This window comes from Ochlerotatus camptorhynchus, unplaced genomic scaffold (assembly GCF_037179485.1).
Source record: "Ochlerotatus camptorhynchus isolate MF236.1 unplaced genomic scaffold, CSIRO-AGI_Acam_v1.1 ptg000335l, whole genome shotgun sequence".
Taxonomy (NCBI): Eukaryota; Metazoa; Arthropoda; class Insecta; order Diptera; family Culicidae; genus Ochlerotatus; species Ochlerotatus camptorhynchus.
This window is the reverse complement of record NW_027040823.1, coordinates 1,390,265-1,414,984: the sequence shown is the minus strand read 5'-3', so window position 1 is coordinate 1,414,984 and position 24,720 is coordinate 1,390,265. Positions and strand designations below refer to the sequence as shown.

Here is a 24,720-nt window from a genome sequence, read left to right as displayed (position 1 = left end):
TGAAAAAAAATAATCGAGTGTCAAACTAAAATCTTGATATTGTTCAACCCTGGAAACTTAAACAGTCACCTGATTATAGAACAATATTCCATATTTAGCTCATGATATTTGTAAAACTTTTTAAGTTGAAGATCCAGACAATTCTTTTCTGGAACTGAACTGATAGAAATTTCTATAATTATCAGAGTTATCAACGATGTATCAATGTATAATCAAATATTTTTCATACATATACTGTCCCGGAGTCGGAGTCAGAGTCGGGATATTTTTAGCCGACACCACAGCCTTGCGAAAAACGAGAATTTCCATCACAATTTGATACGACTCTTATAGCTTTCAAATGGCGTACTTAGTCTTAAAATTGGTCCAAGGTAAGCATAGTAGGCCCACGTATAGATCTAAGTCCTATTTAAATAAATTGGGAAATCCTCCGAATCTTTAATTTATTTTAGAAGTTCTAAAATTTAATTGAGTCCCAAGCTGCCGGTGGAAGCATATTTTCCTCATGTGTATATGAAAGTCCTTTAGCAGATTATTAAATTTAGCTAAGCTTAGAAATCTTTAAATTTGATTAAGACCCAGAATCTTAGAAATGTAGCCATGTTTTGTTTTTATAATTTGGCTAAGTTGAAGATGCTTGAACAATTTTCCAACCAACAGGATTTTGAAAATTTCCAAAAGTCTGAAAATTAGGCATCATTTTGAAATCTGTCTAGTCACAGAAGCTTTACAGTTTTTCTATGCCCCAGAGTTTTAAAATTTAGCAAAGTTTGGACTTTGAGAGTCGAATTAAAGCGTTCTTTCTCATCAATGAGAAAGCCTGCACATAACCTGCATCCGATCTAATCATTTCTTTCCGTTAATCTAATTCTCCATCGCCATTATCGAGCCAGCTAAACGCTCTAATCTTGCCGTATTAAATCGTCATCCAAGAAAACATCTTAATAAGCCCTATAAAGCCCAACCGTTAGATACGGTTGTGCTTCTAAACATCGTTTGCTCGTTCAGCGGCCGTAGCATTTTTTCACGGTCAAATTCCGCCAACACATACAATCACAACAACGGCCTCAGCTACCTACCGTGGCAAAAGTGTACCTAATCATAATTGGTTTATCTTTACACCCATTCTCGGTACGAATTTTTCTCCCATTTACCAACGCGATCATACCAACGTAACTACCCCCGATATCACACGGATCGAGCCGGTTTCTGGTGTCGCTTCGCCATGGCTATTGAATAATTTGCACAACTTCAGCGGCAAGCCAAACCGGAATCGTCATCGCTGGCTTTGGTTTCTAAACATCGAGCCCCACCGCTCTCGTTAATCCAGCTTCGGAACCAAATTCCAAGAATCTTCGGCGAACCTGTTTCTTTCCACCGCCACCACCACGGAGGCAGTATCCATACATTGTAAACGTATGCATGCCGTGTGGGTCTACCCCCTCCCCCATTTGAATAATAAGAGAAAAAACGCAAAAACGGAACTACCGTTTTCTCAAACTGTCCGCAAATGCGTGAGAGCGTGTGAGTGTGCCGGTGGTCATTATTATTCAAAAGCGCCCCTCACAAAAGAATCCAAAAGAAGAAAGTGTTTCTCCGCTGGCACATCAACTACTGCTGACGACTCACGGAGACCTTAATTACTATTTCGCACTTTTCTCCCCATGAACTAGATCTCCACTTCATCAGCTCTTGTGACTAATGGTCGTATAATGTACGACGGCACACAATCGTAATAATGATTGTAACCAACCTCTGCCCGTCCCATCAGTCAGTCACTGCACTGCAGCAACGTGTGACTTTACCTGAATAACGACGACGGTATACCTACGTAGGTATGCATATCATACCTACTTCACATTGCCGAGCGCCACAGCATTGCACGCTGACCCAAATATAATGAGCATGACATGTCGAGAGTTGAAGATAGTGTAGCACTGCAGTTTCGCAGAGTACGCGCGAGCGGAGTGGAAATAATGGGATACAGGTCACAAGTGCATGCTGCCGAGGGGTGCCAAGGGCGGGTGGTGACGATTTGGTTTGAATGATGTATTTATTGCTAGTGTAGGCAGTGCACATCTCGTGCCAAAGGAATGGTGTGTAATTTACGGATAGTGGAGGTTCACGTCAAACATTTAGTATTTTCCAACCAAGCTACACCGTTCGATATACGCTGCAGTGGATTCCGAGAAAAGTTTTGTTTTGTGTATCGGATCCAAAGGATTCTGCCACTAAAGACGGTTTTCAAGAGTATCAGAATCCCTAATATTTCAAAGTCTCAAACATTTTTTTTATTAATTAATTTATTTGTACAGTCTCAATCGCATAAACTTTACAGAGCCAAGTTATCATTTGCGTTATACATAATTGATGTCTTAAAAATAGAGTTAAAGGAACTGAACCGATTACTCGCGGTCGTCTCGAGGTTAGTAGAGATTTACAGTTTTATGGATGGGGAGAGGGAGGAGGAGGTTTGAGTTATTCCTAAAACATGAACTTATTCCTATTCAATTTGGTATCCACAGTGTAATTATACAATTATTACAGAAACAAACATTAAAAAAAAACCCACACGAACAAAACAAAAACTAAACACAAGGTTAGTCAAACTTACAATCTAAGGTTAATATTTTTAAAGAAAACATATATATATATATATATATATATAAGTTTCATAAACTCCAGATCGCGTCTACCCAAAATATCCCGCACTGGAACATTAGGTTGTCTACCTCGAGCCCGAAGGGAATCGTACAGTTCAGATCTGACTCCGCGATGCTCAGCACAAGACCAAATAATGTGATATGCGTCCTGGTAACCTTGTCCACATTCACAGAGATTGCTGTCCCCCAGCCCAACACGGAACAAGTGAGCGTTTGACGAGTAGTGATTGGACATGAGGCGAGACATCATACGAATGAAGTCTCGACCCACATCCAACCCTTGAACCAAGGACTCTTCGACACCTTAGGGATGATCGAATATAGCCATCGTTCCAAACTTCCTTCGCTCCATTTATTCTGCCAGCTGACGAGTGACTGTTGACGATAAATGAAGAAAAATTCATCGTAGGCGATTTGCGGATCGTAAATACCGCCTTCCATAGCGCCCACCTTAGCTAGTGAGTCCGCCATCTCATTGCCCGGAATCGAGCAATGAGATGGGACTCATGCAAAGGTGATGGCAAAAGATCTTAAAGATAAAGCACTTAGAAGCTCTCGTATTTTCATAATAAAATACGAGGAGTGCTTTACCAGCCTCATAGAGCGAATAGCCTCGACAGAACTAGTCTCAAACATTGGTTTGTTTTTAAAGTTCACGATCATACAAATTTTTCAAAGATGCCAAATTTCAAAAAATGATGGAGATTGCGAATGCTTTTGTTTGTCTCAGAAATATGGAATTTTGAGATAACTTTCATCTCATGTTCCAGCGTATCGAAAGATCACATAGGGGAAATGGCTCTAATGTAGGCCTATGGATCTAAGATTGGGCCCATCGCTAAAAATCGCCTATTTATCAATTTTATCTAAATGAACGCGTCATTGGGACGGTAATAATGGATATTTTTAGATATGGTCAGTCGGAACTTTAGCTAAATATTTTTTCAGTATTTTATACAAATTAGGGGTTTTGATCTAATTTCCGGCTTACTAAGGACAACCCGTGCTTTACGTTTACCTTTCTTTTCTGAACGAATTTAAACCAAAAATGGAATATTTCTGTCAAAGATGACTTCTAAATTTATCCACCTTTCCATACCTACCGTTGGATTTGATAAAGAGTCACAAATTGTTGAGATATTGTTCAAAATCTAATACTTCTTCTTGATTCTAAATTCGTTCTACGAGTTTCAATTCTGTCCTAACGCATTGAAACGCCATTAGATTTTCTTCGTCCTACGGATAAACGTAGAAAAAGGGGATTCGCTAGGAACGCTTCTTTTGTTTTGAGAACAATGAGCGTAAATATTCATACAATGCGCTCTAACAGGAATTATGTTGTAGCTAATGAACTAACGCATCGGAACAAACCTATTATTGATTTGTACACGGTGAAATCATTGATATTATTGATCTTTTCTGATCGATAGAACGGAAATGGGCGATTACGACAAAGTAGCGCTCTACCCTAATCTCAAAAAGAAACAAAAATATTTTTTATTTAAAAAAATCAATTTACACGCATTCTTGTTTGCCAAAATTTTGATCGCAACACTCTCTATGTGCATCTTATTGAATAGAAATTAACATTTATATTTTCGCACTTAGAAAAAGCTTCTTGAGCTTGACCGCCCACGGTTGCTACTCTGTTACTGCCATATCAGCTGTAATTACACAGAGAACCAATAGACGATGCTTGGGACTAGCAATCATCCTCAATGTGTAAAAACTGGTGATCTTAAATTAGGCAATACCAGCGCCGGCCGCGCCCGAACACAGGTCAAGAAAGGAATGGGAAGGATTGTGTTGACATGACACTCGCTTTGATGGAAGCCGAGAACACCTCTGCACTTCCACGAGGAATCACTGGGATGTTGGATAAGAGGGTTGGGTTTGCAGCAGGGTTCGTTTTGGTAAACGATAAGCTGAATTGATGTCCTAACGATCATATAACGCGAAGGAGCTTGGGACTAAACCCACGGTCTTCTGCTCAGTAAGCAAAAACGTTTGCCACTAGGCAGACGTGCACCTTTTTAATCACCGAGTTGCTGTTATTACCATGTAGTCATATTAACAAATAAAACGATTGACGAATCTTGAATGTGGATGGGCCTGAGATTAGACTCATGATGTTCTGCTCAGTAAGCAAATACGGTTACTCTAAGGCCACCGAGCCCCTCATATCACATAATACCGTTGCTCAAATTTGTGTATCCATTCAAACCCGGAACCAACGACAACAACGAGTTTCGCAAAATACACGATACACAAGCGATTTTACCATAAATCTCTTTGATATGTAAGGACCTGGGACAGCGTTTTTCTGCTCAGTAAGCAGGCCACTGTAACCGACGATCTTTCAAATCCGAAAACTAAAAACTAGGAAAAAGTATTTAGGCCTTCATTAAGTTCCACTTTCACGCGACGTTCAATGACAGGGTCCTATCCAGGATTACATCTGAAAAATCCAAATCTGGCCAACGCCCACCTAAACCTGTTCTAATCCACCTGAAATGACTAACGAATGAAAGACTTTGACTACCCAGCCATGCAATAGTCTCATTCCGTGCCTTATGGCAACTTGATGATTCTATTGCGCTCATCTTTTGGCACCACCCAGGGGAGACTTGGTCCTGTACCCAATGCTTAACTTATCTCCATTCCACTCAGCTACTCGCAATTTCTTGTGATATAGTGGGCGGAATATTATTATATGAGACAATTCAATGCAGACGTCTTTCCAAATTTGGCAGATCGACAGGTAATCGGTGAGTTACCACAACTCGACAACGCCCCATCGTCAACGCCTGCTATGAGAATTTCCCATTGCATACGTCAACGAAATGACGTCATCGAGCTATCGATCAACTACCCTGGTTATCGCCGGGTACCTTATAGCACGATGCTAGGAGGCGAACCGGAAGAATCGATGAGCTACCTCTCCCCCTTTTCGAACTTAGAAAAAGCTTCTGAAGAATAACCAGGGATTTGAAAGAAAATACTATCTCCTGCATTTTGAGACAACTTCTGGCATTTTTCATTTGGAGATCTTGATCCTTACTTGATATCGCAGGAACCATAGAGTTAGGGAGGATATTGAGTAACGGAGGTAAATTTTTAAAATTTGTATGGAAAAGTCTTGGAGGTAAAAGAGAATACAACCTGCTTGGTTGGTGGTGCAATAGTAACTAACGATATTTCTCGATTACTTTTTCAAAGGGACGTATCAGCTTTTGTAAACAATGCATTTGATCGTCGATTTGGCGTAACTGGTAGCTCGCACACGCTTACTTACATAGTGTTGTGTTAGCATGCATGGGCGAGCTACCAGTTACGCCAAATCGACGATCAAATGCATTGTTTACAGAAGCTATCGTTACGTTATCGAGATTTGTATTTCTAATCATCTACATCAATATAACCATGGCATGCTATTCATCGTTCTTGGTCTCCTATTTCTAACACTCCTGCCCAAGGTCGATGTTCTGCAGGCCAATCATCTCTGTCATATTTGCTAGTTTGATCCTCGCAAGTGGTTTTGTCAGTACGTCCGCCAACATATACTCCGTTGGACAATACCTAACAAGAAGATCTCCTTAGCTGGCCAAATCCCGGAAGAAATTCGATGTGCTTCGTTCGTTGGGTATCACCTTCGGCACTCAGCATACTGATACAGCTCTGGTTTTCCTTTTGGATGGTCGCCGGCTGCAGGATGTCCTCGCCAAGTCAAATGCCTTGCTAAAGTCTGCATGGAGGGCTTCTACGTGGTTTCCATTATCCATTGCATTTAATGTATAGTCTATAAATTCAAGTAAATTCGTCGAGGTCGAACGTCCTTTAAAGAAGCCGTGTTGCATGTCAGTAATTCTATTTTTAGTTTGAAGAAATAATTTTTCATTTACAATTGATCACTTTGTCAACCAGTTTTGGTGTGACTTTCTACCAGCGGTTTCACAAAACTGGACCAACTAGTTTCTATTTTTTTATGAAACGCACAAATGTTGGCTACTTTTCTCGAAAGAAAAAATCTCAAAATAATGCTTTATTTCCAAGTTTGAACGGTATTTAACGTCATTTAAACTGCTCGAATGAAGTGGTTAATTGCCTCGAAAAGCTTTGGAATGCAAGATATAATGGCTATTCTACGATAATTACATACGTCAGCTTTCCGGCCAGATTTAAAAATAGGTACTTAAAATGAGCTTTTCCATATTTTTGGGAAGGTTGCGGATTCCAGTGACATATTAAAAAGCCAAAACAATGGAGCAGTGAGTTCCATTGATAGACGTCTTAAATTTTTGTTTAAGACGCCTTTTGAGGCGGCAAAATTCTTTATCCGAGCTATACCCGACACGTTCGTCAAGATGCATTATTGATGGAAAATTATCAGATTTTAATTTGGTTTTTACGTAATTGAAGAAGTTCTTTGGACAGGACTTTATTTCAAGTTCATTTTTTGAATTAAATTCTTCAAATGCATTACTGATGGCTAAATCCAGTTGATCGCATATGTCCAAATAGATAGCCAACATTTTACTATTATTGTGTTTTTTGTAACGTTTATGTGCTTTCTGTTTTCGATTTTTTAAGTTTATTATTTGTCTGTTATTCCAGACTGGATTTTTAGTGCTTCTGAAGCGTCTTTTTTTTTAAGTGGCTCCGCAAAGCTATAGCAAATGAGCCTGGAAAAATAAACGCTTTATAAAAAAAAGCGTCTTTTTTTCTTCAAAGGTATTTCTTCTTAAATTATTCCTGATAAAATTGGGTAGAAGATGTCTACAGCATTTTCGAAATCAGCTTCATAAGCCAAAGTAGCTCCTTGCTTGCTTCAGCGAGTGCAACATATTTCGCTTCGGTCGAAGACAAGGTTACACATTCCTTCTTCCGTGCTGTACAACTAATTGTTCCTTCGCCAAGCTTGAACAGAAATCCGGAATTGGACTTCCTGTCCTCGAGATCGCCTGCCCGATCAGCATCAGCGTAGCCTTCCCGACTAACACTTCCGCCTAGTTTCAACTTCAGTCCGGCGGTGCCCTTCAAATACCGCAATGCTCGTTTCGCTTCCGTCCAGTCGCTATCGGTAGGTTTGCTGACTTTACGGCCAAGGATGGATGCCGTAATTTCCAGATCAGGCCGTGTACATACGGCGACGAAGAGCAAAGCTCCCACCAAACTCTGGTACTTCTCGGCGGTGGCCAACATCTTCTCCTCCTTTTGCTCTGCTGTGACGTACCCCGGGTCCATTGGGATCGATGATGGCTTCGCTTGCTCCATGCCAAACTTCGCAAACATGCTCTTGATATAGTGTTCTTGGCTTAACAGGAAGCTTCCGTCTTCTTGTCGCTCAACGTGAATGCCAATGTAATTCTTCACATCACCTAAACATGAAATCTTGAATTTCTTCTCCAGGTGCTTCCGTACTCGTTCATACTCTTTGATGCCCTTGGTACTCAGGTGGCTGATTCTTATAGATGGTCTCCGAAATGTCTCCATTCAAATATGCCGTCTTAATATCGACAAGCTTCACATGCGGCTTCGTCGTAGTCGGTACCAACATTTCTGGCTGCATCCCTGGGCGACGAGTCAGGCCTTGTATCTTGCAACATTCAAAGGATTGAACTCTTAGAGCGATGAAACGTCATCACTGCACACTTTGGAACGCTGATGTTGAGCTTATTGCGACGGCACCAATCCACAAACAAATCTAGCAGAGCTTGAAGACGATGACAATCCTCAATCGAGTGAAAGATCATCTGCATAAACGAGCTTGCATTTAACTCCCAACAAAGCTGCTACATCGTTGAAGCATAACGTAAACAAAAGTGGACCCAGGTTACTTCCCTGAGGTACTCCAGAGGTGCCGGTAAATGTAGAAGAGAAACAAGATCCTAGTCGTACTCGAAGAGTTCGTCCAGTCAAGTAGGAATGTAACCACGACCTAAGTTGCTGGACAAATTCGCTCAAGATGATCTCAAACAGTTTGGACGCTGCCGAAAGACTGGTGATACCTCGATAGTTCTTAATATCCCGTTTATTGCCAGCTTTGAAAACAGGAAACATATACGACTGCTTCCACAATGTTGGAGATTTTCCTTGCTCAAAGGATGCATTAAAAATGGCTGCTAAAGGTTGTGCTAAGGCAGCTGAGCAACGCCTGATTTATGAAAATCCACCGACATCCTACAGTAGGATTCCTACTAGTTTGCGGTTGGAGGGGAGACTGACGATATTCAAGGTGGAGTTTTCTTGCAGGGCAGCATACTCTGCATCCATCGCGATTTTCCAATGTTTCCGCTCTGGATTTGCTAGCGCTTCTGCTAGTGTTCTCGGCTCGAACGTTTCCTGGCTTGCCAAACTGTTGGTTTCAAGGTACCGGGATGCTGGAATACCTTTATTAGGCCGACTTGAGATGCGTATCGGTGTGCTCGTTGATAACGGTCCACTCGGTGCGTTGAGGAGACGTTCTTCGGCATCGACGTACTCTTCGGTGAGTGTAGAGCTCTCGTATGACTCTGTGGATGTATCATTTTGATCATTGTTTTTTTCGGACTTCGACAAAAACTCTTCCTCCTCGATTCTATGATACTTCCATTTTCTTCTACTTCTTCCTGGATACTGCTTGTTGGCAAGAAGCGAGCATCTCTGCTTTTGATGACATGCCCGTTGCTTCTATCCAAAAATCGGTACACCTGCTGCAGCGTTGAATAACCAACCAATTTCGTTCGGTTCAGTTTTGATATCGACACGTACGCGTCAGCACCAAATACTTGTCTCAAATCGGGCTTTACTCCTCACCATGCTTCATAGGGTGTGACCTTCAGCGATTTAGTCGGTTGTCGATTTTGAAGGTAGTTAGCGGTGTTTATAGCCTCCGCCTAGCAGGGTGGCCAGCGAACCGGGAATACCGGGAAACATCCGGGAATTTGAAAAGTAACCGGGAAAACCCCGGGAATTCGATGGAAGAACCGGGAAAATAAATTAACCATGCCATAGGAACAAATTTTAACACCAGAATTTCAGAATTAACTATTAAAACAGAGTGATTCTTTACTTTATTTTTCTTGCTCTTTTTGCTGCATGATTTACTTCAGTTTCCCGTCTTATTGTTTTTAGAATTTAATCACTCAGCAAAATTACAATTTTTGTCGTTTCAATTTCAGATGTAAAGTGCACTATTCTTTTCCTTGGTTTTAATGTTTCGTTATTCAAAATTCTCATGACATGAATTCCAGAATTAACTTGGAATTCTTCTCTGAATTATCATGGAATTCTTCTGAAATTAACCAAAAAATACTTCGGGTAATAATTACCCTTGAATTTTTTTTTTTTTATTTCCTTGAAAACACTTCTAAGAACTTGATTGGAGACTTTGATTCATTTGAAATTCTTTTCAAAATTATATTTTAACTATTCAAAAAAGCATAAATCTTTCGAAATTTTATTTAGAACCCCCACTAAATAACGAATAAAAGTAAATAAAATGAACTTCGTGCGCTGAATACAAAAATGTAGTCAGAAAAAAATCTCAGTAAGATAGTTTTCTAGATACAGCTAAAAAATAAAATTTCACCTAGAAATGAATGTTCACTTCCTAAAACACAAATATATCCGGCTGTAATGAAGCTAGGTATATAAATTATTTGAAGGCCAAATTATTTTTTTTTTCTATCAGTTGAACATCATTTGCCAGAGATATTACTGGCATTGTTGTTAATTAATAGCAAGTTTAATTTTTTTATGTTTTGCATATTTCAAAGAAAATTTGATTTCAGCAAAGTTTTTAAGCAAGGTGTAAATACAAATAATTGTAGTGATTGTGCCAATAATATCACTAATATGATTGAAAATAAATTTTCTCACTTTTAATTAGGCATTAAAATAATTGATATAGCTTCATTACAGCCAGAGATATTTTTATTTTAGTAAACAATCTTTTATTAGAAGAAACTCCTTTTTTAGCTGTATCTAGAAAACTATCATACTTAGATTTTTTGACAATATTTTTGGATTCAGCCCACGATTTTACATGGGAAATGACCATCAACGGACAAAGTTCAAATATGCTGTAAACTAGTGTTATTAGTATTTTTTTGCAATACATTTTGTTGGAGCTCTGTGACGAATCTTTCGCACTGGGGTTGAAATAAGAGCTAGAACAATCTTAGAACTCTGCGTCTTGTTGAATTTTCATCATAATTATCTTGGAATTCTTCTTGAATTTCATCTGTCATTTTCCTCACGATCCTCATACAAATCTCCTCAGAATCACGTAATAATTTTCACAACTACTTTTGAAATCTTCATAAATTACCTAAAAATTTAATTTAGAACTTTCATTCATCTTCACATAAAGCTCTCCAAATTCATCTAACAATTTCTATTTCCGAAATGGATTATAATTCTGGAACAACTTATTATGAACAACTCCTTCGAGAATTATGTGGGAATCCTCCTCAATATTTGATTGAAATCAACACTTTGAATACATCTCACTGCGTCCTAGCAAGAAGAACGGTCGACTTGTTTCGCGCTCCGTTAATTTGGAAGTTTTCTCGCTATTATCTGACGTAAATAATCAGTTTTTTCTCGCTTAGTGATTCCTGGCATAATTCCCGATAAATTTATCAAAAAGTGAGTTTTTTTCTGAGAAGAAAGTGTGTTTTCGGCATCATCGGAAGGAAAATTGTTTTTGCGATTGCCAATTCGCCAACCATTTTGCGCACCATCGGTGCGTGGTCACGCATACCTGTGCACACGGATCATCGTCATCGAGTGTCAGCATCTGCCTCCACATTCAAACCGCTCATCCATCTCGTGTGTTCAGCTGAGTGCCGAGCTTCATACAAGCACACACCAACGAAGACCGCCCGCACACGCGGATCGAAGATCATCAAAGCTGCGCGTCGCTCCGCTGCTGCTGTGTAAACGCTCGGTGATAGTAGTATAGGATTATCAGATAAGTTTTTGTTCTTGTTTCTTTCTTTCTCCCATCTGTTAAGTTTTAAGTTTGTGTTTCTGTGTTAGTATTTTTTTTCTTCGTGTATTGTGTCCGAGTAATTTTGATTATCGTTGCAGTGGTAGAGCGTTTTTCGCTCCCACTAGTACGGCAAAATGGACATTTTGTCGGAAGACGAAATGGACGTTTTGTCGGAAGATGACACCACTTTGCCACGCGATAGCAAGAAGGGTCGAAAACGTCTGTCATCCCAGAAATCAGATGATGTCATCCCTGGTTCGTCATCTCAGTCTGGTAATGGACAGGGACAGATAAGCCCCCGATCGCGAGCCTACCCAGAAGACTCGACTGGCCCATGGGTTGTTTACTTTCAGCCCAAAAAGAAACCTTTGAATGTAATGCAAATTACTAATGATCTGACGAAGCGGTTCTCGGCCGTGACCGAAATCTCGAAGGTGAGGTACAATAAACTTCGCGTTGTCGTCTCTAACCTGAAACAAGCTAACGAGATTGCTGCCTCCCAGCTCTTTACACTCGAGTATAGAGTGTACATCCCAGCTCGTGATGTGGAGATCGAAGGTGTGGTCACCGAAGCGAGTCTGACCCCCGAGATCTTGGCGAACCAAGAGGTTGGCCGTTTCAAAAACCCCTTGCTTCCCACGGTTGAGATACTGGAAGTCCAGAAGCTGAACTCAGTATCTTTCAGCGAGGGTAAAAAGAGCTTTACCCCCACAGACTCGTTTCGAGTGACCTTTTCTGGTTCAGCCCTTCCTCACTACATCGAGTTGGGAAAACTTCGGCTACCTGTGCGTTTGTTTGTTCCTCGGGTCATGAACTGCCAAAACTGCAAACAGTTGGGACATACGGCCTCTCACTGTGGCAGCAAGGCACGCTGTTCTAAATGCGGGGAGAAGCACGAGGATGGCGCCTGCACAGTCACTGCACCAAAATGCGTGTACTGTAAGGGAACTCCTCATGGTCTCTCATCGTGCCCGGCGTACAAACAACGCGGGGAGAAACTAGAACGCTCTCTTAAGGAGCGTTCCAGGCAGTCTTTTGCAGCAATGCTAAAAACAGCCACACCATCAACCAACGACAAAAATCCCTTTGCTGTTTTGTCTGATGACGAGTCTGACTCTGACTTGGCTGAGGAGGGAGTTTCTTTCAGTTTTCCGGAAGGTTCTGCACAGAAACGAAAACGCATCCGTTCGCGGAAAGTTGCAGATAAGGAACCCCAAATCAGCTTGCCCAAATCAAGGAGTGATGGAAAAAAGGAAGTTTCAACTCCTCCTGGTTTCCGCAGAACTGATTATAACCAGAATTTTCCATCTCTCTCGGGGACATCAAAAACCCCTGATGGCCCATTTTTAAGAACAGAAGCCCCTTCTTCATCCGGGTTGTTCTCATTTGATAAAATTGTGGACGATATTCTCAAGTACCTCAATATTTCTGATCCTCTCAAAAGCATTGTTCTGGCAATGCTTCCTTCTGTGAAGACCCTCTTGAAGCAATTGACATTGAAGTGGCCCCTCATTGCAGCAATCATTTCCTTCGATGGATAATTTTCCAAACGAGGTCGGGGATTTGATCACTGTTCTACAGTGGAATTGTCGAAGTCTCATTCCTAAATTAGATTCTTTTAAGTTTTTAATTCACAATAATGATTGTGATGCATTTGCTGTTTGTGAAACTTGGCTCTCTTCAGATATCGATCTTCCTTTTTATGATTTTAACATTATTCGACTGGATCGTGAGGATTCGCGTGGAGGAGGGGTACTTTTGGGGATCAAAAAGTGCCATTCCTTCTATAGAGTGAATCTTCCACAATTTCCAGGTATTGAAGTTGTTGCATGTCAGGCTATTATTAAAGGTAAGAGTCTTTGTATTGCTTCTGTTTATATTCCTCCTAGAGCCGTTGTTAATCGCAAACAACTTTCAGATATCTGTTCGGTACTTCCTGCTCCACGGTTGATTATGGGAGATTTGAATTCCCACGGTACAGGCTGGGGGGAACCGTATGATGACAACCGTTCTACTTTGATATATGACCTCTGCGACAGCTTTAATATGACAATTCTTAACAATGGAGAAGTAACACGTTTGGCTGGCCCATCCTCGAATGGAAGTAGATTAGACCTCACACTTTGCTCTAACTCATTATCGTTGGATTGCACGTGGAATGTGATCCAAGATCCCCACAGTAGTGATCACTTGCCGATCAAAGTTTCAGTTGCCAGTGGGTTCAATCCGTCGGAACCCGTTAACGTCGCGTACGATCTTACCCGTAATATCGATTGGACAAAGTTCAAGAATGTGATAGAAGATGCCCTAACGTCGGTAGAAGGGCTTCCACCGTTGGAGGAATATAACTTCCTCTCCAATCTGATCTTGGACAGCGCGCTTCAAGCTCAAACTCGGCCGGTTCCAGGAACGTCTTTCCGTAGGAAACCTCCTTCCCCTTGGTGGGACCAGCAATGCACTGAGGTTTATCGTAAAAAGTCCGACGCGTTTAAGCTTTTCCGGAAACGTGGAACACCCGTACATTTCGAAGCGTACTCGGCTCTTGAACGCGAACTCAAGAGCCTCATCAAAGCCAAGAAACGCGGATACTGGCGGCAATTCGTGGACGGATTATCGCGCGAAACGTCGATGAATACGCTTTGGAATGCGGCGCGAAGGATGCGTAACCGGTCTTCAAACAACGAGAGCGAGGAGTACTCCGATAGTTGGATTCTCAAGTTCGCGCGAAAAGTATGTCCTGATTCTGTGCCGGCACAGATGATTCCTCGCGAAACGACGAATTCGGTAGACGAGATCAGCCAGCCTTTTTCAATGCTGGAGCTCTCACTCGCGCTCCTTTCGTGTGGCAATTCGGCTCCGGGGGCTGATAGAATCAAGTTCAACTTGTTGAAGAACCTCCTCAGTTCCTGGAGCTTAATATTGTTCCGGATGATTGGAGGCGGGTGAGAGTTATAGCCATTAAAAAGCCTGGAAAACCCGCGTCAGATCACAACTCGTATCGTCCCATTGCGATGCTATCGTGTATTCGAAAATTGTTGGAGAAAATGATCCTTTTTCGCCTGGACAAATGGGTTGAGTTGAACCACCTACTCTCAGATACTCAATTTGGTTTCCGTAGGGGCAAGGGAACGAACGACTGTCTCGCGTTGCTTTCCACTGAAATTCAGTTGGCTTTTGCTAATAAAGAGCAAATGGCTTCTGTCTTCTTGGATATTAAGGGGGCTTTTGATTCAGTATCGGTTGAAGTCCTTTCAGACAAACTCCACGCTTGTGGCCTTTCTCCATTAATTAATAACTTTTTGTACAATTTGCTGTCAGAGAAACATATGAGCTTTTCTCATGGAAACTCTACAGCTTCACGATTTAGCTACATGGGTCTCCCCCAGGGCTCATGTTTAAGCCCCCTTCTGTATAATTTCTACGTCAGAGAAATTGACAATTGTCTAAGGGACAACTGCACGTTGAGACAACTTGCAGATGACGGAGTAGTGTCTATGACAGGACCCAGAGAGGCCGACCTGCAAGGACCCTTACAGGATACCTTAGACAATTTGTCTACTTGGGCTATCCAGCTAGGTATCGAATTCTCCACGGAGAAAACTGAGTTGGTCGTTTTTTCTAGGAAGCATAGCCCAGCACAACCAAAGCTTCAACTTTTGGGTAAACCGATCACTCATTCCATTTCCTTCAAATATCTTGGGGTCTGGTTCGATTCAAAATGCACCTGGAGATCCCACATTGAGTATCTGAAGCGGAAATGCCAACAAAGGATCAATTTTCTCCGAACAATTACCGGAACGTGGTGGGGAGCCCATCCGCAAGATCTTCTAACGTTGTACCGGACAACGATTTTATCGGTTTTAGAATACGGTAGTTTTTGTTTCCAGTCGGCGGCTAAAACTCACATCATCAAACTGGAACGGATCCAGTATCGCTGTCTTCGTATCGCGTTAGGATGCATGCACTCGACTCATACGATGAGTCTCGAAGTGTTAGCGGGCATGTTGCCACTCTCTGATCGATTTTCGGAATTATCCCTCAGGCTCCTCACCCGTTGTGAAATTATGAACCCACTGGTGATTGCAAACTTTGAGAAGCTTCTTGAGCTAAACCCTCAAACTCGTTTTATGTCATTGTACTACGTGTACATAACACAGGATGTCAGCCCTTCGCAGCATAATCCCTATCGTGTTTGCTTCTCCGACTTCGACAGTTCTGTTCATTTTGATTTATCAATGACGCAAGAGATTCGCGGAATCCCAGAGCATCATCGTTCCATGATTGCTCCGTCAATTTTCGCTGCAAAGTTTGGCCAAGTTGATTCCGCAAGATCGTTCTTCACAGATGGATCACTAATAGAGGCGTCCGCTGGTTTTGGTATTTATAACGAATTTCATAGCGCCTCTCGAATGCTTCATGCTCCTTGTTCCGTATATGTTGCTGAACTGGCGGCAATACATTATACGATAGAAACGATCGCCTCACTTGCACCAGATCATTATTTTATTTTTACGGATAGTCTCAGTTCTGTCGAGGCTATTCGCTCCATGAGGCCGGTAAAGCACTCCTCGTATTTTCTCATGAAAATACGAGAGCTTCTAAGTGCTTTATCTTTAAGATCTTTTGTCATCACCTTTGCATGGGTCCCATCTCATTGCTCGATTCCGGGCAATGAGAAGGCGGACTCGCTTGCAAAGGTGGGCGCTATGGAAGGCGATATTTACGATCGACAAATCGCCTACGACGAATTTTTCTTCATTTATCGTCAACAGTCACTCGCCAGCTGGCAAAATAAATGGAGTGAAGGGAGTTTGGGACGATGGTTGTATTCAATTATCCCTAAGGTGTCGAAGTGTCCTTGGTTCAAAGGTTTGGAGGTGGGTCGAGACTTCATTCGTGTGATGTCTCGCCTCATGTCCAATCACTATTCACTAAGCGCTCACTTGTTCCGTGTTGGGCTGGGGGACAGTAATCTCTGTGAATGTGGACAAGGTTACCAGGACGCAGATCACATTATTTGGTCATGTGCTGAGCACCGTGGAGTCAGATCCGAGTTGTACGATTCCCTTCGGGCTCGAGGTAGACAACCTAATGTTCCAGTTCGGGATATTTTGGCTAGACGCGATCTGGAGTTTATGCAACTCATATATGTTTTCTTGAAGAATATTAACCATAGATTGTAAGTTTGATTAACCTTGTGTTTAGTTTGTGTTTTGTATGTGTGTGTGTATTTTTTTTTTTGTAGATTTGTTTCTGTAATAATTGTATAATTACAGAGTTGATATAACGTCGATAGGATTAAGTATTTGTTTTAGAAATAGTGAAATTTTTGAATCATAAATCATATTCCAAATCTCCTTTTCCCTCTCCCGATCCAAACAATTGTCATCCACTAACCTCGAGAAGACCGCGAGTAATCGGTTCCAATCCTTTAATTTTAGATTTAAGACATTTATAATGTATAAAGAAAATGATAACTTGGCTCTGTAAAGTTTATTCGAATGAGCCTGTACAAATAAAGTAATTAACAAAAAAAAAAAAAAAAAAACACTTTGAATACTTTTAAAATTTACTAAATATTCCAGGGTTTGTCCGTAAGATTCTATCGATTGTTCTGTAATGGTTTATAGGAAAGTTTGAACATACTGAGAGGTAAGCACATATCATCGGTAAGAGACGTGTGTGTGAGAAAATTTGCGAAAAAATCTAAGGGCACCGGTGGGATTCGAACCCACAATTCCCATTCAGTACACGGGTGCATTGCCAATTATACAAGGTGGACCTATGGTCTACGGATGTATTTGGCTAATGACATTTGAGTTTCGAATCCGTTCCCCCACCCTAGTCTTTTTGCGCAAGCGTTCTCTGATACACAACAATCGTCTATTATCGACGATATGTGCTTGTACCGCAACCACTCAGTATCAGTCGATGTGAACAAACACAGCTCATTTTTGTTGTACATCTTTACATGCTGAAATATGTCCAGTACAGTATTGACTATAACATTTTGAGCTGCCGCCTCACCTCCGGGCCGTAGTTGATGAATATCAATTACTTTTACTTTTTGATTTTTACGGTTTAGCGACTTTGCAGTCAATTTTAATTGTTTATAGGAAAGTTTGAACTCAGTATGTTCAAACTTTCCTATAAACAATTAAAATTGACTGCAAAGTCGCTAAACCGTAAAAATCAAAAAGTTCTGTAATGTTTTATAACCCTTAAAATGCTTGCAAGTCTCAGAGGTCTCACTCCACGACTCATAAGTTTGAATCTGTGATCTTGAAAAAAATTCAAAATCTCACATTTTGATTATTTTTTCTCCAAATCTTGTATCACTAAGATTGTTATTAATCACAAATTTTGAAGAAAAGTTCTAGTTTGAAACTGTACTGAAATTTCAAAGTCTCATAATTTTGGGAATCTTCTTAAATCACATTTTTTATCCTTACAGTAATATTTTTAAAGTATTGGTCTATTGGACGTGGGTAATAAATTTCATGGACCATGTTTAGTTTCACGTTGAGTGAGTTTCAACGTCAAAAGTTTTTACATATTTGTTTGTGTTTAACCTTGTACATCAGTGCGAGTACTGAAAGGTTAACATTTATGTTAGTATAGACAACGGAGTGAAGACACATTTTCTTTTTCCGATATCCCTAATAATTTCCTCTGATTCTCATTTGTATAAAGTTAATTTTTCTGAAATTTTTTTAATTAAATCTCTTTTTCACAATTCTATCTGATAACCTATTCATCCAGATAACATATGGCCTAGTGACCTTAATATCTGTTTCTTAATAAATTCTAGGGCTTTGAAATCATAAGATGTATCGAGCATAAAAAGTGAAAGAAATTGTGTTTCAATGTATCTCGAAAGACCAATGATTTGTTTTGAGTACATTAAGTGACTCATAGAGTTGAATTTATACTTTCAGTGTTAAAAATACTTTCTGTAATTCTGCTGTAATTCCACAAATAAACTCCGAAAATTTACAGTTGGACACGTTTTTAAACATGCGTACAATTTCGTTTTTAGTTGAATATTAATAACCGGGGAATTTTTAAGATTTGATCCGGGAAAACCGGGAAAAAAACGGGAATTCCGAAATGTAGTGGCCTAGTACCTCGTCGGTAGCCCCGCGTCCATTGCGCCATCTAATTCAGAGAACTGTTTTTTTTGCGTTCTACTGTTCCGCTTTACTGCGGGGGGCAGTGGTGTAGTGACCTGCTGTCTGATTTCTTCTTGCTTGAAGAACCTCTAGAGCGATTTATTCTAGAACTCACCACCGTTGTCAGAGCGAACAACCTTCAGCGGCTTATCGAATGTCGTCTTCACCTCCAGCACGAAATCCTTCAGTTTCTCTCCCGCAGGAAAAACACGGTTGTGTATTGTGAACAGTCGTCGGTGACTGTGAGAAAGTACCGACATCCTCCCGGAGTAACATTTTTCATCGGATCAGCGATCTTCTCTTTGCTTTCTTCGGAAACGAGAGTCTTGTGAAGAGAGTCTTCATCACATACCACATAACATATGTGGAACTTCATGCAAAATAATTGACTAAAAGTTGACCCCTTTTGTGTTGCCTCAGTGGTATAGTTGTCCATCGATCTGTAAAAATACAATTTTTGTGATATCGACACTGAGCGATAATAAGCACCAATGCCAAAATCGTATAAAATGGCTTCTTTCGTAAATTTCTCGTAGTTCAAAGTAAATCCATTTAAGCCACTAATGCTATCGGACAGGGAGACTCTCTCTCTCTACACAGTCATCGTGTGGTTTACTTGAGTGGTTTTTCACTCTAGAGACTGGCTCTTATGAAAGAAAAGCAGATATTTAGTGACATGCTCAGTAAGCATTGGCGATGATGCCGACTCTGCAACTCTTTACTCTTATAGTAAAATCCCACAAGCATCGGACAATCTGTGCATGAAATCTAACGAACTTTGTCTTATCTCTTCACTTCACCATGGAACCAGCAAAGATTGACAGTATATGATGAAATGTTTCACGCACAGACTGGCGTTTGCTGATGGGATTTTACTATAAGAATAAATGGTTACAGAGTGGCCGAAAAGGATAATTGTAAATTGTCAAGGTAATGCGAGCATTCTTTTTTCGACTAGCTCGGGGCTTATCAAAGGATTTTATAATTAGCATTTCAAGTCGGTCAGAATCCAAGCAAGAGCGCTATTAACCGGTAATATTGCCTATCTACAGATGTAATATTTCTTCGTCTCTTCGAGTTGATTGAATTGCATTGGATGCATTACAGAAATTACGTTAATTGAAGATTCAATTATTGCATTAAATAGGTGAAATAAAACTAACATTTTGTCTGTGGTATGTTGGAAAATGCTTCACTGTGTGTCAACTTATGAAATATTCTGTTGATGGATATTAACGTTTGCATAAAACAGAAGTAGATTTTTTCTAGAAATACTAAAAATATAATTATGGTAGTTTGTCAGTTTTTGGCTCTAGTGGTCCTCGAAATGGCCCTATCTTAAATTTCATATTTTTTAATTGTTTGCAAAATTTGGTTTGATACAAGGTTAGAACGTATGTTTTGCCTCCCTTAGCTCAGTCGGTAAAGGCGCAGCTAGAAAGCAAGACCATTCTGGAGGTATCTGGGTTCAATTCCCGGTGGGGACTAGGAATTTTTCGGGTTGGAAAATTTCTCGACTTCCCTGGGCATATAAGTATGATTGGACTTGCCACACAATTATACCAATGCAAAAATGGTACAGGCATGGAAAGCTCTCAATTAATAACTGTGGAAGTGCATCTAGAAGAAGAAGAAGTAGAAGAAGAAGAAGAAGAAGAAGAAGACGTATGTTTTGCCATAACTCTTCAGAAATAAGACCATGAAAATTTATTTCAAATTTTATTTAGACCCTAGGGCTTAAACTGGACCACAAGTGAAAGAACTGGTTCATTTACTCTACGTAAAATAGATCCAAACGATTACTTTCGTTTGTAAATATTGCTTATTTTTGCTTGAAAGATAGCCGTTACTGATAACTTTGAAATTGCTAGTTGGGAAACCCAGACCTTAGCCATAGTGGTCGAAAATAGTCCCTTCTTTACCTTTTCGATCCTTTCCACGTTTTTTAGTACAAAGTAGTTGAAATAGATCTTTGCGTTGGGATTTGAGCAAAAATGTTCAATTGGCCGCAGCTGAGAACCATATAAAGAGTTGAATCCTTGGGTATTACAGGCCGAAATTCTTGTGAATGGAACGATGGTCAGTTCAAAACATTGCATATTTTCCGCATAAACCGGGACACTTGTAGCAAAATTTTGCTGCTTCTCTCTGGACATCAAAATGTATGCGGTTAACTCCTAATTTGCGCAGTTGTATTTTCCCCCTACGAGTCCAATTGAAATTAAAGATTGGTTCCAACCAATTAGTCATTTTGTCAAGCTTCTGCATTCATAATCCATCAGATGTCACTGCTGTTGTTTGCGGTGACATCTATCGAAAACTACTCATAATCTGTTTTACGTTAATTGTTCCCAGAGGACAGTGCAGTGCAAAACATGTCTGGTACCTCTATATATGCATTTAGATTAATATCCACATAATATGTAAAAAAGGAGGGACTTCAAATGTTAAACTAAATGCATATATAGAGGTACCAGACATGTTTTGTAGTGACAGATACTCTATTCTGTAATCTGTGGAAGGGAAATCACAAATCGAGTGTCATCAAAATACATGGCATGTTGAGAGATTGAGCTCGTGAGAGGGAATTTTCTCTCTCAAATTTGAATGTTTGGGTTCTCTGGGGACTGGTAGTAAAGCAGGTAAAACTGTATGGGGAAAAATCATGTTTATTTAATTGTAGCTTGTGTAACTCCTCCTTCTTCGGTGAATGGACGCTCATGTGGGCTGAAGCTCGCTGCTTGCGGGCAGCCTTTCGTTGTGTACAATGTTCAACGCCACGCGCCGAAAGCACTGCTGCTGACGACCGACCACACACGGTGATTGAATAAGCATCGTTCGGTGAGACAGGATCGAATTCGATATTGAAATCTGTGTTAGCGAATGCCCCTCCCCTTGGCTAGTTTTTGCACCTTGTTGCTGGTGGGCGGGCTTAATGCTTTATTCTGGAGTGTTGGAGACGGTAGGTTTATGATCGGCGTTGCTGGCTCATACCACGATAGAATGGCGCCATGGGCAGGCGATGGGGATTACTAAGCTTTCCCTCTCAAGTTACAAGGAATTGTAACTAAAGTTTGCTTCAGATAGAATTGGAACAAAAACAATTGCCTTTATTTCAGTTATTTATTATTGAATTCAAGATCTTTTTTTATACAAATGTAGCGTTTTCTTCATACTTTTAAGAAAAAATACGGATAAAATTATTCGTCACGGTTTCGAAGGAATTCTCGAATTTTTCCTGTAACACGGCTCATTAGGCGGCGCAAACCTTCTTCGTCCATCGTTTTAGCTATCTTATTCCACCAGGATTGATGTCTTTGACAACCTTTCCCTTTGCCTTGAGTCTCCTCTTCATGATTGCCCAGTATTTCTCAATAGGGCGGAACTGGGGGCAGTTGGGTGGGTTAAGGTTTTTCGGAACAAACTGGACCCCTTTCTCTGCATACCATTCTTGAACGACTTTGCTGTAATGACAGCTTGCCAAATCTGGCCAAAACATTACGGGATGGTCGTGGGATCGAATGAACGGCAAAATTAGTTTTTGAAGACACTATTTTTGGTACAGTTCCGACGTCATTGTCTTATTTGTAACGAAAACTTTCGTTTTTTTGCCACAGCTGCAAATGCCCTGCCAAATCATAAATTTTCGTGCAAATTTGTCGGCAAAAACAAATTTAAATTTGGCTGGAACATCCCCCCGAGCCGTTGCCAAGTAAAATTTTTGACCTGGGATTTGCCCGCAGTCAGCCTTGACATAGGTTTCATCGTCCATCAGAAGACACCCGTCGAACTTGGTCAGCACCTGGTCGTATAGCTTCCGCGCACGGATTTTGGCCACACTATTCTGTTTTATGGTCCGATTTGGCTGTTTGCTAGCTCGATACGACTTGATTCCTTCCCGGAGTCGAGTTCTCCTCACGGTACAAATTGCACCGAAATTTCTGGCCAAATCACGGTCCGACAGATTGGGATTCCTCTTAATCGTCTTCAAAATCTTACCACGCAGTTTCCGGTCGACAGTTCCACTCCGACGATTGGCTTGAGGCTTCCGAATCGTCGTCAATGTTTCCTTTGCCGTTTGATAACGCGCCATACGGTATTTCTGGGCAATTTCAGCTGTTTATCTAGCCTAGATGCAGACCACAATGGATTTTCCAAATAACTGTGCACAATTTTTTCCCTTCTTTCGGCTTCCATGTTGATTGTTTACAAAGTACAGTCGATTTGCGGAATGTCAAAAATACATACGTAAAGCTGACAAAATTCCCGAAACGTGGGCGCCAAGAACTTCCAAATCCGTCCACCAGAAGCACCACAATATGAGCAAAAGTTTGTTCCAATTCTAAATGAAGCAAGCTTTAATCTTATATGTGCTTCATTTTGATTTGAGATAAATGTTTGAACTATGGCTCGAGATTTCCACGGTGGCGTGCCTATATTGTAACATACCCATACGTATTTTTGTGGTGCGACATAGTGGAAACGTGTGAGCGTAGTTGGAGCATATACCCGATATAATTTAAAAACCAGCTAAGAAACTAACTTCAAAATGAAACATTTCAGTCACTTGAAGGTGTCACTTGGGTCGAACTAAGATATAATAAATAGGTATAGGTCAAAATCAAACGTACTTGAAACACGTTTAACTTTAGATTACATGCACAAGTGCAGGTACTTAATAAAGCATGGGTTATGATTGATTATGTGAATTAGAGATTTCAATAATTTATTGAATTAGACTAATGAGATATCATAATCATCAAACGAACTTAAATAAGCAAATTCAGAAAGTCTAATAACATTAAATAAATTAACAAAAGAATTAGGATGCGGGGGTCCGCTTAAGGAGGCAACTAACCTTTATAGTTGTAGAATAAATCTTCCTATTTAGTCTTGAACTTCAATAAGAAAACGCAAGCAGACCAATAGCATTAAGCAGATTAACAAGGAGAGGAATAGTTTAGGAAATACGCTAAATTAGAGGTATGTGACAATTGATAACTTTTACTCTTTTGTAGGTATTGTTTCTCTGACAAATGCGGTTAAAGCACTTGAGTTAACTTATTTCTTAGTGTTCAAGTACTTACATTTATAAACAGCAGTCAATGTTAATCTATGAACTAAAGCCTACGTGACTGTAAAATCGATCGTTACTTATGTGGTATTGATGCATGTTTAACTTTTCGCGGCTGTCGGATTCAACGCGCCTACGTCTAAGGAGCTTACGCAGAAGGGATTCGCAACTCGGTAGAGCTTGCCAAAAGTTTTTTGATCTTATGTAGTTTAGAATTTGTTCGGTACGGTCGCGAAATTTTGAAATGATTGATACGTGCGATAAAATAACTAATTTGAAACAAAGCTCAATAGTCAAATAAGTAGAATATCTAGGGAGGGAACCAAAATTAATCAACTTGCCAACATAGACTATCACCACAGGAGTGGAACTTCGGCTCAGAAAGTGGCTCCATTTGTCATTTGCGAACACTAGCGGTAGAAGGCATTTTCTGCCTGCAGTTAAGATAGGCAGCATGCTATGATAGTGTGAATGTACTCAGAAAGCCCTTGTGGAACACTACCACAACACATCGCTTGTTGAGCAGAAAAACGAACCACGGATTTGTTTGCACTTCCCCTTCTGTTCTGTGCTATCACATTTATTTTGGTGGCACTCTTTAAATGATAATAAGCCTTTTTTCTCGCTTCGGTTGTTTCGCCAGGCGTTTGGAATTCACGCGGTTTTCGTAACTTACATAATTTAGATATTTCGTTCGAAACGGATTTACTTATTCGATCAGTTTACTACGCAGATGTATCTACGCACACACGTCACATCAATTTGTTTCCATAACTATCTTGAAACAATGCACACGGAATCCAGTGTTCAAGCTGCCAACATAGGCTAGTCCTT

At 40.4% G+C, this 24,720-nt stretch overlaps 2 protein-coding genes across 4 annotated transcripts in view; one reads left to right on the top strand and one right to left on the bottom strand.

Moving 5' to 3' along the window:
• RASSF8 (ras association domain-containing protein 8) overlaps window positions 1-24,720 on the top strand; it is a 256,970-nt gene that overhangs the window by 56,517 nt on the left and 175,733 nt on the right. The window lies entirely within an intron of this gene.
• Window positions 7,440-7,955, bottom strand: LOC135708814 (uncharacterized). Its single transcript, XM_065230965.1, has one exon. The coding sequence runs from the start codon at window positions 7,953-7,955 to the stop codon at window positions 7,440-7,442; it is 516 nt and encodes a 171-aa protein (XP_065087037.1).